Source organism: Panthera leo, chromosome D1, assembly GCF_018350215.1.
Source record: "Panthera leo isolate Ple1 chromosome D1, P.leo_Ple1_pat1.1, whole genome shotgun sequence".
Taxonomy (NCBI): domain Eukaryota; kingdom Metazoa; phylum Chordata; class Mammalia; order Carnivora; family Felidae; genus Panthera; species Panthera leo.
In genome coordinates, this window is record NC_056688.1 from 2,364,168 (window position 1) to 2,380,257 (window position 16,090).

Sequence of the window (16,090 nt, forward strand, 5' to 3'; positions counted from 1 at the left end):
AACATCACACACCGGTACATGCGTTTTCCCTACACAAGTAGAGAAGTGGAACGTCTACGGAAGTCTTTTAAATGGCAAAATAGAAGACATTTTCTCTTAAGTCAGGGTCGGAAAAACAATGTCTTCAGAATGAAATCCGGTTTACCGGCAGAATGGGCGAGGAATCAGAACCGCGTCTATAAGGTACGCAGCTGTTTTGTTTTTTTTCTCGTGGACATTATCCCAAGAGGAGTATCGTCTTTTAAAGTGGCACCTCTCCCAACACCTCCCCACAGGACATGAAGTGATGAAGTAACGGGAGACACGAACGAGCCGGCAGTTTGATTTGGAAGTAAGAGAACTAATTAACGACGAGGTCTCTTTTTATGCGGCGTAAATATATTTACAGTGATGTAAAGTGCGAATTCAATTTTAACGGAATGAAGAAGCACTCTCTGTTATAATACCTCAAAAACGTGGTGCATTTACATTTTACAAAGTGCTTTCCCATGTCTTATGTCATCTCATCCTACCATGGGCTGGCTACATAGTAGATGTTCATAGCGTGTTTCAGAAGCTTACGGAACGTGAATTCCTTTAGGGACATTTCCTATTACAGGATGAGGTGGGGTGGGGGGAGACACAGTAGGATTAAGGCCTATCACTGTCTCTGAAGTGAGATGCGAGTCCTGTGACACCTAAACAGGATGTGTCCACCCACAAGGCATAAGCACTGCAAAATCGCAAGGGTGAACTCAGCACGTTCAAGTGAAGTGAGTAGCAGGCACGAGCTTAGGGATGGTATCGTCAGAGAACAGTATGAATTCTGGAGCTCCGCTGATAGGGTAAGAATTCTTGTAAAAGGATACACCACAATCAGCCCAAGGGCCTTCACGGAGAAGAGTTCTGAACACCCTCTCCCTGAGATTCTGGTTCCGTAAGTCTGGGGTAAGTTCTGAGCACCTATATTCAAAGAAATAAAAATCCTTCTATGGTTCTAACGCAAACACTTGATTAGGGGTCATTTTCTTCCAACCTGGATGCTTCAAGCTGTCTAAATCATTCTCTGTGGCTTAAGCCTAAACTGCCTTTGGCTGATTTCCTTCCTTTTAGCTTTAGGATTTATTGCTTTTAAATGCAAATAACTTGGGACGGGTAAGGCTTTAAGCTGTTATCAGTCAGTGACTCATTTTGTTCCCTCTGCTTGGATTGAATGATTCCCCACCTCTGCCTTGGTCCTGGGACTGCTCCCTTTGTGACTCATTTCCTGACCACCTTCTCTTTCCATCAGACACAGTTACCTTTTCTCTCCTCCCCTCCCCGACCTCGGGCTTTGCATTTCAGTCACTGCTTATCCGCCTGTCTTAACTGTACTGTCTGGGGGGCAGAGTTCCCATCTTCTTTGCACCCCCAGGACCTAGTGTGAAACCTGATGGAGAGACAGAGATCTGCCAAATGCATGTAGCATAAAGGAGTGACCTAGTTCATTAGAGAACTAATTTGAGCCTGGCCTACGCGAAAGATTTGGCAGTGGTTTCAATTTGTGAGGAAAGAGCCTTTGGGGCAAAGGTGAGATGACATGGGAGTCCGGGCTATAGACAATTCCAAATCCTTTTGGAGGCACAAAAAGATCTTTGTCATTCTGCCTACACCCAGCCTTAGAAATAGCCATTTTATTTTCATATTGATGATAGCATATATTTTTGTTACACAAGGGAAACTCTCAAAACGCACAGAAGAAAATGGATCATTTACAGTTGTTTGTTCTAACTAATGAAATCAAAAATAAAGCGCTGGTCTGAAATTTGAATTTAGACCTCTGCCTTTATAACTGATTTTTCTTTGGAAATGATTTTTTTTTTTTTTTTTTGCTTAAGACTATATGTTTATATTTATAAATATTTTTTAACAATTAAAAAAACCTTTCCAGGGCACCTGGGTGGCTCAGTTGGTTAAATGTCTGACTCTCTTGATTTCAGCTCAAGTTCATGTGGGATCGAGCCCCATATGTTGGGCTCAAGATGAGTGTGGAACCTGCTTCAGATTCTCTCTCTCTCTCTCTCTCTCTCTCTAGGTTACGACTATTGTTAAATGAAGTAAGTTTCTATTACAAATTCATATTTCTTTTTTGTCTGTTCTAAAGATATTTATTGTAGAGATTAAAAATACTTGGCAGTTTAGTATTTTTTTTTCTCCAGGAAAATAGCCAGTTTTAGTATTTCGGGACCAGGGTGGGGAGGGGAATGCCAGAAGATCACATTGGGTACTTGTAGCCTCGAACGGCTCCACGCTTCAGACATCTGACTTGTCTTTGAGCCAAAGGAATATTTTAGGTGCTATTTGCAGAGTGTTTTGTAGAATTAGGTGAGGCATGAATGTCTTCCTACAGCCATGACCTCAAGGAATTTTTCAAGTCTAAATATACTACTAAAATTAGAATCTTCATATTGAAAGTATAGTTCCAGATATTTTCAGGAAGAGTTCAAGGGGGACAAAGGGATTGTGTATCTAAAAGAGCGTAACGGAAAAGAGCCAGTAAGGGTTTACCGTCCCACAACCGACTCAGGGCGTACCCAGGTTTCCCACCCGGCACCGGAATCACACCACACGGCTGCTCCTAGGTCTGACCTCACTCTTAGTCCAAGATCTCCGGTGTCCATCTGGTTTAACACGCTGCACACTCACTGTTGGGTCCCCCCTACAAATTAATATATTGCGACCCGACCCCCAGTGAGATGTACTGGGGCCCCAGGGGGGTGACGAGGTCATGAATGGGATTAGTGCCCTGATAAAAGAGCCTCCAGAGAGCTCCCTCACCCCTCTGCCATGTGAAGTTATTGCAAAAAGACGGCCAGCTATGAATTAAGTGGGCCCTCATCAGACACCAAATCTGCCAGGGCCCTGAACCTGGACTTCCCAGGCTCCAAACCTGTGAAAAATAAAAATTTTTTAAGCCACCCAGGCTATGGTGTTCTGTTATGGCGGCAAATATGGACTGAGACGCAAGACCCCTTAACCTTGGACTACGTAATTCGATTCTAACCTTCCAAGGCATTTGAACGGTAACAGTAGCAGTAGTAATAATATAATAGTTCCACCTGGTACATACCAAGTGCACATCAAGCCCCTACGTCTCACAGGTAATCCTCACGCAGTTTTACGATGCAGGTGGTTCCTTCTGACTTTGCAAATGAAGAAACAGCAGCGGGGCAGTTTAAATGTATGTCCTGGGTCTCACAGATCATACACAGATGTGAACTTGAGTGTTTCTGATTCATAGGTCCTCTATCCTATACAGAAAACCTCAAAAAAAAAAAAAATCAAACAAGAGGCCTTGGAGTGTCTTGAAAACCTGGAAAGCTCTCGAGGCCTTCGCAGAGACCCTCAGAATAAGAGGCCGTCAAGACCTCAAAGACATTTTTGCCACCGCGTTTTTTAAAAAGATTTTTAACGTTTATTTATTTTTGAGACAGAGAAACAAAGTGTGAGCAGGGGAGGGGCAGAGAGAGAGGGAGATACAGAATGCAAAGCAGGTTCCAGGCCCCGAGCTGTCAGCACAGAGCCCGATGTGGGGCTGGAATCCACGAACCGTGAGATCATGACCTGAGCTGAAACTGGACGCTTAACTGACTGAGCTCCCCGAGCGCCCCCATTTTTGCCATGTTTACGAAGCCCTTCGTCTTTCCAGGCCGCTGACATTCTGCATGAGAGAGGCCACCTCAGCAAGTGCATCAACAGAGGACCAAGCCATGTCTGCTCTGATGTCACAATGACATAGTCCGAAGTGAGAGCTGCTGAAGTCAGGCTCTTACGGATGCAACTATATGCTCCTTGAGGTGCCAACGTGGTGGAGACAGACTTCAGAAGCGGAATACCCGCCTCCCCTCCACAGCTCCCTTGACGTTTGACCCCAACAATGGCCCCCACTCTTCCATTCTCACAGTCCCCATCCCCCCCCGCCAGTGCCCAGTGAATCCTGGGCCATCAGTAGGTTGGTACAACTTAAGACTTAAGTCTGGAAAAACACAGGCAATTTGCTGTTAGAGCATCTTTATAATCTCTGGCAACTGCTTTTATAGTTTTTACTCCAAATTATCAGATGCGTCATAGGAACTCAATACTTGCTGGTTCAGCTCAATTAAACATTTCCAGACCTACTTAGAACAACACCCTGTGAAGAACCTTCAGGAATAAGCCAATTCCCTGCCTTCAAGGAGAGTCAGTGAGGCCTGTACAACAGTTCATTAAAAAAAAAAAAAAAAAAAAAAAAGACTGGAAAGAAAGGCATCAAAATATTCATAGTACTTATATTTGGGTGATGGGAACTTCTGGTGTTTGTTTTTTCTCTTTTTCTTTATTACTATTCTACATATTTCCAGAAGTATCTGGGATGTGTGTATCTTATTTTTTCTTTGAAAAACCATAGTGTTGGGGCGCCTGGGTGGCTCAGTCGGTTGAGCGTCCGACTTCGGCTCAGGTCACGATCTCACAGCTCGAAGGCTCGTGGGTTCAAGCCCCGCGTCAGGCTTTGTGCTGACAGCTCAGAGCCTGGACCCTGTTTCGGATTCTGTGTCTCCCTCTTTCTTTGACCCGCCCCTGTTCATGCTCTCTCTCTCTCTGTCTCAAAAATAAGTAAAATGTTAAAAAAAATTAAAAAAAAAAAAAGAAAAACCATAGTGTTGATAAAGACCGACAATCTGGGTGCCTGATGGGGGGGGGGCAGTATATATGGTTGAGGAGCTAAGGAGGAGGAGTTTTGACATGAATACGCTTTGACAGAGGAGGGCTTGGAGTTCTGAGGACAGATATGATACAGATATGAAAATTAAATGCCAGGGATTAGAGGCGGAAAATCCGGTGTTAGTTAGGGAGAAGAGAGAATTGGATGTCAGGCTGAGGTCAGAACACGGAAGGCTTTCAGTTTGAGATGCTTCATAGGAAACTGGAGGTCATTCGCAAGTTTTTAAGTGGGGAAATGATTCGGCCACAGTTCTCCTTTAGCAAGGAACACACTCAGGACAGACTGGAGGTGAGGGACAGGAGGTGGAAAGACCAATCGGGAAGTGATCAGCAGGGCCTAGCCAAGAAGCAATGATTACTTGATTCTTTATTCGTGAATCTCTCTCTGTCAGGGGTGCCTCCATGCCTTTTTTAATCTTTTTGATTTATTTTTTTGCCTGCCTGACTCCAATTTTCCATTGCAAAATAAGGACGAGTCACTTTGAACCGGTGGCTCAATATTTTCACAGGTGACAGAAGCAATGTTGAGTGGAGGGCAGCCTTCATGGGTCACATTCCCACGAATAAAGGGAACAGCAAGGGCAGGTGTTTTCAATGCTACATGAGTCCTGTCTACGTGATTAATTTCTAATCCCTTTGTTCAGCTAGGACGGGAGGCTGGTGTTTCCCTTAAGTTCCAGGGACCTTCGACTTGCCAAAGTGGCTGATTCCTACAGAGATGAAGCAGGTCGACCAGCTCTCCTTAGAGCCGGAGCAGAGGGGGGACTGAGTTCCCAAGGACTGTTACCGGAGATGCCCGACTGAAAAACCAAACCATTAATCACTGTGGGCTTGAACCCTTCATGGAACACACAGCTCTCTGCTTGCTCTTCCACAGGGGAAACGCTTCTGTCTCTATTCCTGCCTCAGTTCACAGATATGGAGATATCAACAAACATTTCTGGTGTCTTTCATCCCAAAGTTCTTCCCTTCATCGCTTCTTCCCTCCTCCTATTCTTCCTCTACCACATCCCCTTTCCTCGTTTCTCTCTTGGGCTGCCTGCCTTGGACCCCAACCATCAGGAAGGGTCTCCCCTCCCCTCCACTTGCTGGGCCCACCTGCTAAGCATGGGTGGGCATGGAATTGGCCATCCTCACCGGCTCTCCTGCCTGTTTGACTCTTTATGACCAGACCTACATCGTCCCTGCAGGGGGAGGGGCCTGTAAGTGTTCCCCGGTCTCTTCTAAGGACCCTGGACTCCTTAAAAGAATCTTTGGGTGTGAATTTGCATCACAGAAGTACACATGCCTTCTGGCTCTGGGTTCCAGACACATTGTCTACTCTAGTTTTACAAGACAGCCTTGAGCTTTGGTGTTTCTTGGAACACCATTAATACAGCTGGTCTTCTGGTGATTTTTTGGCTTCTTGTATCTCTTTGGACTGGCTAGAATAAAGAAAGTACAGTAAGGGGTTAGCAACCTTCACCTCCAACACTTTGAATGTATGCCACAGAATATTCTGAAATGCCTTGTATGTATGTATGTATGTATGTATGTACGTACGTATTTATTTATTTATCTTATTTTATTGTCTTTGTGCCTTTATCTAGGCAACACCCCGCCTGACCCAGTCCAGTGAAGGGGAACAGAATATGTGACCCTAAGATATGTCGCTTTGGCATAAAGATTATTTTGAGCTGAAGGCAGCTGAACAGAAGAGACAAAGGGCAAGCTCTCTGCCCTCCCCTATATGCCTAGAAGCAGGATACAAATTTGTAAACGTGTCCCCCTTCCCCTCTCTACCAGAAAGGACAAGGTCCGTCACCAGTGATAACTCTAGACCCTTATCACCCCAGAGCAGCACCAGAGCCATCTACCCATCAAACCTGACTCACTGGCCCTCACATTCCATGAGTCTCCGAGTATTCATCTTCCACAATTTGCTGTCCTGCAAACTCAGGGTGCTTTTCCTTTGTCTTGTTCCTTCTCCAAAGATGTGCTGTTCTCTCGTTAAGATGTTGAACCGCCCCTCTGAGTTACTCATCACTGAGGGCTCCCAAGTGTATGCGAGATGCCCATGTTAATACAGTGCTTTTCTCTTGCTGTTGTCGCTTTTGTTGGTGTAACCTGGGGGCCCCCAGACCCAGAACCTCGGAAGACAGGGGGGCATTCTCTTCTACCCACAATGTCCGTCTGCACGAAGTCAAGTGCTCCCCTTGCCCGTGGGCCCTGAATGCCCCCCACACGTCATCACTGCGATGCCCAGGGCCATCCTGGTGTGCCTTTCTCCCGCACAGGATTATCATTTTCTTATTAGCCACACCAAGGTCTCAGAAATATCTCCTGAATTTATAAGTGAACATTAGGCAGAGATATTTTTTTACTGAGGTTCGCTTCATAGCTCTTCAGGGAAGAAATACTGCTCTGTTTTAGGCATGTCTTAAATATGCAAGCCTTTTCTAATTTAGTCAAATGGCTTTTTCCTTCATTTTTCTTTTTGGCTCCAGCTACGAAAATATTAGTGCATCAAAGAGCCTGGTTATAGAGAGAAAGTTATGGGTATATAGAGAGGCACAGCCATTTAAAGTTGTGACGACTTTCTGGTTCTCAAGGACGAAAGTCGACTTGTAGCGTGCCCACGTAATTAAATACTAGATCAACAGGATGCTGGACCATCCAAGTGTCATTAAACAGCCTCTCTCTCAAAGCTGAAAATGTGTTTACTCAGCACATGGGGAGTCATCTGCTCATGTGATTAGCACATGGGGTTTATGAGGAAAATTAATTACAGTAGTAAAGGATTATTTCAACACTGTGTTGGAAAGGACTCATCAGCGTGGAAGAACATAACCCCAAAGTCAGATAACACCTACAGATAATATGCATGGGGCTCTTTGCTGCCTCCATGGACCCACAGGACATCATGGATGAAACATGGGTATTCCCTGAGATTTTATGCACAATTTTATACACATCTATTTTTTTCTGGAGGGTCCACAGCTTTCATAGTTCATGGATGGCGCCTATGTGTGAGCTCTGTGACCACAGGCAAACTCCTAACCTCTCTCGTTCGCAAAGTTATGCCACCTGTGTTCACCGCCTCACTTGTAAAAATAAGACGGTTGGCCAAGCACTAGGTATCTAAGATACTGTGACTCCCTTCCACATTTTTCTTGAAACCCGTCTTCCCATAGAGCATAGGTCCATAGCAGAATAGTGATTACTGAGGACGTGCCAGGGCCTGCGTTAGACTCTGCACACGCGATGCCTCATACGTTTAATCCTCACGGTCACCCAGATGGTTGGATGCTATCGTTATTGTATTTTCATTATTATTATTTTAAAATATATTCTCCTCCTCCTCCTCAGGACTGTGCCAAATTATAAGTTCTATGACAGCAGGACCATAAAGCATTTCTTCACTATGCTCTATCCAGTACGGACCCTACTGCACAGCACATAATATGCGCTCAGTAAAAAGCCTGTTGAATAATGCATTGAAATAAGAGTTGGGCAGGGCCACGTGCTATTATCATGGGACTTCATTCCACCTCACTTTTCTGTCTCCTCCTGTTTCCTTAAACTTTTTTTTTTAAATCTATCTCCTCCTCTTCTGCTCCCCACCCCCACCTCCTGCAAGAGCTCAACCTGCCCTTCATTCCCCTTACCCACAATGTGCTTCTGGACCTGGCCACACCCTTTCAGAAATCATCCTTCGCTCCAAGATTATACTAAATTTTGCTCTTCAGTCCTTCACGAATTCTATTAAAGTTCTCATTATGTGTTCAGGTTTTAGGAAAGCAATCTGATTAAAACCAGTTCACTCACCCTTTCCAAAGAGACTCCTGGTTCCTCAAAATGTTCTACATAATTAGTGACACTTTAGGACATTAAAATTTCACTAAGAACATTTATCTCCCCTTGCCTACGAAGGGCCACAAAAGGGAGACTCTGTCCTAAAGAATGTGCTTCGCCCCACAGCCTCTGAACCCCCTGCCAGGCTCGCCAACGTGGCAGGCCGGGGCAACCTCGGGCTTCTAGAGCCCACGTCTGTCCCTCCTGCTCTGCTCCCCTCCTGCTGGACCCTGTCCCTGCCCCACACGTTGTCTGAAACCTTGTTGACACTTTCTCGGTGTCTGGACTTAGCTGACCCCTGGTCCAAGCGCTGGGACCCTTGAGAGACGCACGAGAAGATGGGCTGAGATGGGAAATCTCCTTTCTCACTCTTGACTGAGGGCCATTAGGTGCTGTTGTGTTCCCCCCCTTACGTCTGCTCCCTTCCAGCAGCCTGCATCCCAAGACAGCAAGAGAACTATTACTGTCACGCGAAAGACATCTTCTCGTTTCTGTGCTAGGGTCTTAGGATCTGCTGTTCTTTTCTCCCACGGCTTCTCACGGTGCCTCCCGCCATGACACTCTAGCTGTCCATCACTCTCCATCACACTACCCACGTCTATCTTCTTTCCTGCCTTTACCGAACGGCAAATAATTGGTTTGTGAATGCATCCTGACTTCCCTAGTTACTTAGGCATTTATTGTCCGTTTCTTCCCACTACCAGGCGAGGTCCTGAGGGCAGACACACTGTCTTTTTCAGGCTGGATCTCCAGGGCGCTGGACGTAGCTGGGTCTAGCTCACAGTAGGTATTCAATGAACAATCTCACAGCCCCCAAACCTTCAGTAGGATCTATTTGAAAGGAAGAAACTGATGGGGAGAGCTGCTGTGTGGTCACCACCCTGACCACAACAGTCCTTTGATCTACACATAGTCCTGGCTGTGTGGCCAGAGCACCCATACATGTTCAGGATGTCCAACGATTTCATCTGCGAAAATTAGGACAGCATTTCCACACATTTTACAGAGAAAGTGAAGGCGTCCTTCGCTCTCCAGCTCCTTCTGAGATTTCGGCTTAGGGGAATAGAATGAACTGCCCACACCATTAGTTTGTTTTTCTTTAACCAACTGGTAAGCCTTAGACTAAACAAAATTAGAATCTGCAAAAGGTGCTACAATTGGGAACCCTATCTTATGCAGTTCCTGGGTTTTATTCCTCCTGTTTGCTCTCCTTCTTCCCCTTCTTCCTTTTCTTTTTCTATTTGGAATAATTACTTACAAGGCAAAACCATGCTTCATGCAGAGTTTCAATCTCAGTGGAAATCCTAACTTCACTGCTAGAAATTCAAACTATAGAGATATATAGTTAAGCAACTGACCTGATAAAATTGCTTTTTTAATTGTTTGTAATAGGTACTAGCAGATTTCAAGTTATGAAATAAACTAGAATTATTTCATAAAAAGAAAGTTTTTGAGTAGCTTTAAAATGACTTCATTTTTTGTTTTTGAATGAAAAAAAAATGGCCCTTACATTAAACACATGTGTGCGCCATGCACAAACTCACTCACACCAATAAACGTTTTTAGGTTTGTTACAACGTACAAGAAAATATTTCTACCGTGGACAAAGGAAGTGGTGTGCATACACGTGCCCACCTACACAGGACAGCTGGGCCGTTTGCGTGGGAATGTCAAGTTCACCTGTCACCTGATGTGTTAATAACACCAGTGACGACGACAGTAGTCAGAACAGCGGATATTTGAGGAATGAATAAGTTCCAGGCAGAACACTCTACAAAAGTTGTCTAATTTCATCCTCATGACTACTTCACCTCAGGCAGTATGACCATCACTTTACGGGTGAACAAACCGTAGTAAATAGTAGAGTTGAGATTCACACTCATGCCAGGTGCCTTCTGGGAATCCAATGGGAGCCTTGTAATTGGATACCTTTCCAAAGACCTACTTAACAGATTCCTGACATTCCCCAACAAAGTGAGTTGGAGGTGGGAGAGCCTGATTTATTTAGACAACCATATCTTGCTAACAAGGATTTGATAACGTTATCCATTCTGCCTAATTATGCCCTCTGACGTTTACCTCTTCTCCACAGTAGAGTGAAATGAAGGAAAAAAGCCTGAGCAGGAGAGCAAAAACTGAAATCAAGCAGTTCTAACGAATCATATTTTACCTGGAAAGAGTCAACTCAACAAACGGGCTAGCTAGCGGTGTATAAGGCACTGTGTAGAATACACACAGCAAGAAGACCCTTGAATAGTTCATTATGAATGCTGAAAATAAGACAACAGGCTTAAAATGGAGTCACTCATGCTAAGGCCCATGTGACCGAACTGAGACCTACTTATAGTTCTGGTTTCCCCCCAAATGGATTCTTAAAGCAGTCAGTCAGGAATCTCCTCATCAGCTCTAGTGCATCATCTACCTGACAGATCCCTGCTGTCTTCTAAACACAAGTAACTTTGCACTAACTCACTCAGCTTTTTGCCCAGTAGAACTCCCTTGTTCCCACTCCCTTCTGCGTATATTAGACTTTCTGTTCGCATACCTCCTTGCAGCTCCTTCCTGTCGGCTAGCTTGGGGGCTGCCTCATGAGCAAATCATTGAATACAGCCAACAAGACGTCTAAAATTTACTCAGCTGAATTTTTTAAACACCGTTAACTTGGAAGACACATATATACACAATTAGTGACTGTAAAGGTGGGATAATTAGCATCATTATTTATTGACCATTTACTACATCCCAGGCGCGGCACGAAGTATTTGGTACCATTTAAAAGCCTCACACCAGTGCCAATTACCATCATTTGATACATGTGACAGGAAAGGGGAAGAGACTTGTTTAATATCAGACCATTAGTAAGTAGGGAAACCTTAGTCGATCCAAAGTGAGCTTTACAGCAAAACTCTGTTCCCATGAGGCTGTGCTCTAGGAGAGACTGAGACAGGTACTGTGAAAAAAAAAAAAAGGTACAAGATCGAATCCCAAGCACATCACACAAAATTGTAACTTGTGAACCACTCGTGACCACAAATAAGTGATCGTGATGTGAACCATGAGTCACCCACCCTTTGGTGGAATGAAAACCTAAGCAAAGATGCACATGGGACTGGGTACCGCAAAGATGCGATGAGTACAGATCACGTAGATATGATTCCAGGGCACAGGGCTCCTGTGGCCCCGTGCACCTGCGAGTTGCATCTAGGGCAACTCCTTCTGCACCCGGAGAGTCACTAAGGTACCCAGTTAGGAGGATGTCCCATGCGAAGCAGACAGGCGAAAAGGTAGAGATGAGAAGGGGGGTGGTCCCGACCTACCCAGAGAGCTAGCTGCCATTTTCCAAGAGGACACTCACTCCTCAGGAACTATTCTCTGCTCAAATTTCCCTAGATCTAGCATGCCTGAAGGTAGGCATGGCAAAAAACAGCTGCCTGTGACCCTTACAAGTTTTGTGGGGCTGCGTAACATTGTAAAAATAGTCGCTCAGATATACTCAGAGAGTGTCTGCTGTGTTTAATCCCTTGTCTCTGTATCAGCTTAGGGGTGGTCAACTTTAGGTTTTAGGCCCAGTCTCTGTAGCATCTGGCTTTAGAAACACTGCCCTTTTAAAGTCTCTGCAAGTACAGTTTAAACACAAATAAAATGATCTTCCCGGAACACCTGGGTGGCTCAGTCGGTTGAGCGTCCAACTCTAGATTTTGGCTCAGGTCGTAATCTAACAGTTGGTGAATTTGAGCCCTACATCGGACTCTGTGCTGGCAGTGCAGTCTGCTTGGGATTCTTTCTCTCTCTCTTTCTCTCTCTCTCTGTCTGTCTCCCCTCCCCCTCACTGCCCCTCTCTCTGCCTCTCCCCAGAGCGTGCTCTCTCTCTCTCTCCAAGTAAATAAATACACTTAAAAAAGTAAAATAAAATTATCTCTCCAATACACTGGTCAAGCCATAGTGACCTTCTATCCCTGTTGAGCAAGAAACAGGCTTTTATCAAAAGCCACACAGATCTTTGGGGCGCCTGAGGGGATTAGTCGGTTAAACGTCCAACTTCAGCTCAGGTCATGATCTCACAGTTCCTGAGTTCGAGCCCTGCGTCGGGCTCTGTGCTGACAGCTCAGGGCCTAGAGCCTGCTTCGGATCCTGTCTCTCTCTCTCTCTCTCTCCCTCTCTCTCTCTCTGCTCCTCCCCTGCTCACGCGCGCACTCTCTCTCTCTAAAATAAGTAAACATTAAAAAAAAAAAAAAAGCCCACCTATCTATAGTCCACACACCCCTGTAGGTGAAGCTCATTCCACCTCTTGGAATTCAGCCACCAAAGCTCTCTGGCTCTAGTTGATGCTATTTGGTGCCAGAGGCCTTGAGAAACCAAAAAGGAGCCTGGAACTGTTCTCAAAAACGCAGACCAAGAGATCAGTAGGGAAATACACCAAAAATTATAAGTATTCTCACTCCTAAAACCCACAATTAATGTCCTGGCGGAGGTGAGCGAGTGAGTGACGCCAGTTTCCAGCCAGACTCAGAGGCCACTCAACATGCCGCTTAATGCTGGCCACTCAACGGGTGATGGGCTGGCACCGTGAGCTCGAACACCTCCAAAAAGGACTATTCATTCCCCCCAAATCCATACCTGTGCTGCCTCTTCCACAGAAAAGGAGTTATTTTGCCTGAATGACACTGTATGAGAGGGTGTTTCTAACTGACTTATGGACCGTTCAGTTTAGTCGTCAAGTTTCACAGAAAGTCTATCCGTTAGCACTAACACTTCTTGATGTTTTAAGGGAAAAAAGGTCTTTCCCTGAGCCTATCCATCACCATCCCAACGTGCCCAGCCTGTGCAGCCCATGAACAGTGGAGAACAGAACAGCACTGAACACATTAAAAGACAGAAACAGAGAAACCAAAGGTTCGCCCTTGAGTTTTAACGCTGAGCAGCACTGATGTGTTTGCAGTAACGTAAGTCATGCCTGATGGATTATTTTCAAATTAAAACTGGGAGCGGTGTCGCCTCATGCTATTTTTTCATTTATTCTGATGTAGAATTCACTTAGCATTTAATAGCTCACTATTATGCAAAAAAGAAAAAAAAAACCCACAGGAGGGGAGACAAAACACACAGTGACTCCATCCGTAGCCCTGGGTTCGATTTTGACATCCGTGCTTTGAAGACGGATAAAGACAGACTGAACAGGAATGAAGCGTGCTCATGGGAGAATAAAAGGTCACACACTACGAACACAAGAAGGGTTCAGGGACAGCCAAGGTCACAGACAGGTAAAATTATGCCAATGTCTCCCTGAGCCTAACTCACAGAACCCGGTACTTGTGCCTTTGTTCACTGTTCTCCCTTATTACAGCTTTTTAATAGGCTGCCATCCCCACCAGATTATGAGCTCCCAGGGGCTCAAGAACCCTGTCTGTCTTGCTCACCGTGGTATCTACTGCACCTGTCAGAGGCTGACAGTGAGCAGGAACCTTATAGAGTCTTATCAGTACCTGACTGAGTAAAGGAGACACCTGATCGCATGTGCCCAACAACGAGAATTAACTACCATGCAGATTTTGACTCAATAAGAGGTTGAGCATTTTCCAACGGTTAGATCCGCTTAAACCTGGGAAGGGCTGTGGAGGTGTTAAGCAGGGGTGAGACACTCCTGGGTCTACTGGAGGAAGTTCACGAACTTTACGACTCTTGACAACGCTAAGGCTCCATGATCATGACAGAGACCCCTCCCACGTCTGGGTAATTTCAGCTGAAATCGTCCAGACTCTTCTCTGTGGCTGGAATGACACAGACAACTCTTTGAACTAAAGATACTCAACTCTCACATGCCTTTTATTTGGCTGTGCATTTACCTTGCATCAGCTGAACCAGAGGTAACACTGCGTTACTAATATCAACCATTTCCCTTTTTCTGTTTACTATGCGTAGACCCAAGCGTTGACCTAATAGATCAAAACAGTGCTCCTTACTCCAGAAAGCTTTATACCATGTTGGCCGTAGGGCAGTAATGCAGCATCCCACGGAGAATTAACACAGTTCACCCTCACACCACTGCGTTTCATCATAGAAAACGATCTCTGTACTTCGTGAAACCAGTGTCTGCTTTTAATCACAGGGCGGTTAGGATACTTACCACAAAAGAATAATAGATCTTGAATCCAGGTTTAGCCACGAAGTAGTCATCAGACTTGAATGTTATTTTAATTTGGTTTGTTCTTGATGTTATTCTGGGGGGAGCGTCTTTGTGTCCACACCACCGCCCTCTAATTACGGTACTGGTCTCAGATACATCTTCAACCTCCACAAAATCATACCTAGTTTCAATGTGACAGAAATAAGCAAATTTTGATTACAGCACGCTTTGACATTCATCCTTCCCCGGAGAAATTAAAAGTAACATATGTGATTTCTCATGACTACCACCTAACATGAAAATTAAAGCCTACAGAAATTTTTACAGGAAAGCCAGTCTTTGGGTTCAGTCTTTCAAATTCAAACGTCAATAATCTGAAAGAACGTTATGCACATTTAGCCATGAGTATTCCCAAATCAACAGTCATCAAAATGGGCCACTTTCTGAACATCTGGCTTGGAAGGGTTTCCTAGGAAAAGTAATAATTATAATCTGTTGTCCTATTTTTGGAGATCCAGCTTTAATTATATGCGCAAATATTTACTATATAAAGGTTTTCAAACCAATTCCCACTTTTAATTAATTCGCCACATCCAGTGGTCCCTTAAGAAATGATCCGTATCTATACAGCATGTGGAATCAGCATTATGTTACATCATCTCATTACAGAAAATAAATGGTAAAATAAAATAAAAAGCTCTCTTCCCTTCTGGAAACTGTCTTTTGCAAGGATCCTATAATAAACTAGGATGGTTATCATAGTGAAAAGCATTACGATTTGGGAGAGGGAGGTGCCCTAAGAAATACTGGAGGTATCTGGTTAAACCAGGGTGTGGATGAGGTGATGATCATGGATGGTTCGGCTCTGATGCTGGTCAGAGAAACACAGAATGCCAGGACTGAGGAGGTGGGGAAGGCCTCTTTCAATGTTCCATATAACCTTTCCATCACACAGCAGACTCTCTTCAGGGACACAGTGGACATCTTCCAGGGATCATCGACTTTATTTTCAGGACACCCCAAATCTCGGGACATTCTACTTGTGAGCTGAACTATCTGCCCTTCAGTTCCGGCCATCAGTCACTCTGCCTCTCCCCGAATGTCTTTGAATGCTAAAGTCACAACGCCAAAGATGGGCACTCTGGGCGAACAGTGGTCGTAGACTCAACCCTCTTGATATGTTCTTCACAATTGCCCTTGCGGGATCAGCACGAGAAACATGGCGGCTGAATATGGAGAAAGTCTACCAGGAGGCACAGAGCTTTTACTGGACCGGGCGGGACCGTGTAACGACTGGGCGACTACACTTCGTTGACAGCGATTTATGGGCCCTTCCGTCCTTTTGCCTCAGTTTCCCTCTGAGCAAAGTAAGAGGTTTACACAAATTCACCGGCTGGGTATCTCTTGGGTGGT

General features: G+C 44.9%; 1 protein-coding gene across 4 annotated transcripts in view; it reads right to left on the reverse strand.

Annotated features, from left to right (window-relative positions):
• Window positions 1-16,090, reverse strand: part of PDGFD (platelet derived growth factor D) — a 221,491-nt gene that overhangs the window by 55,656 nt on the left and 149,745 nt on the right. For all 4 annotated transcript variants that reach the window (XM_042904521.1, XM_042904520.1, XM_042904518.1 and 1 more), the window contains exon 3: window positions 14,678-14,858. In XM_042904521.1, coding sequence (XP_042760455.1) covers window positions 14,678-14,858 — 181 coding nt within the window. The remainder of the gene's footprint in view (window positions 1-14,677; window positions 14,859-16,090) is intronic.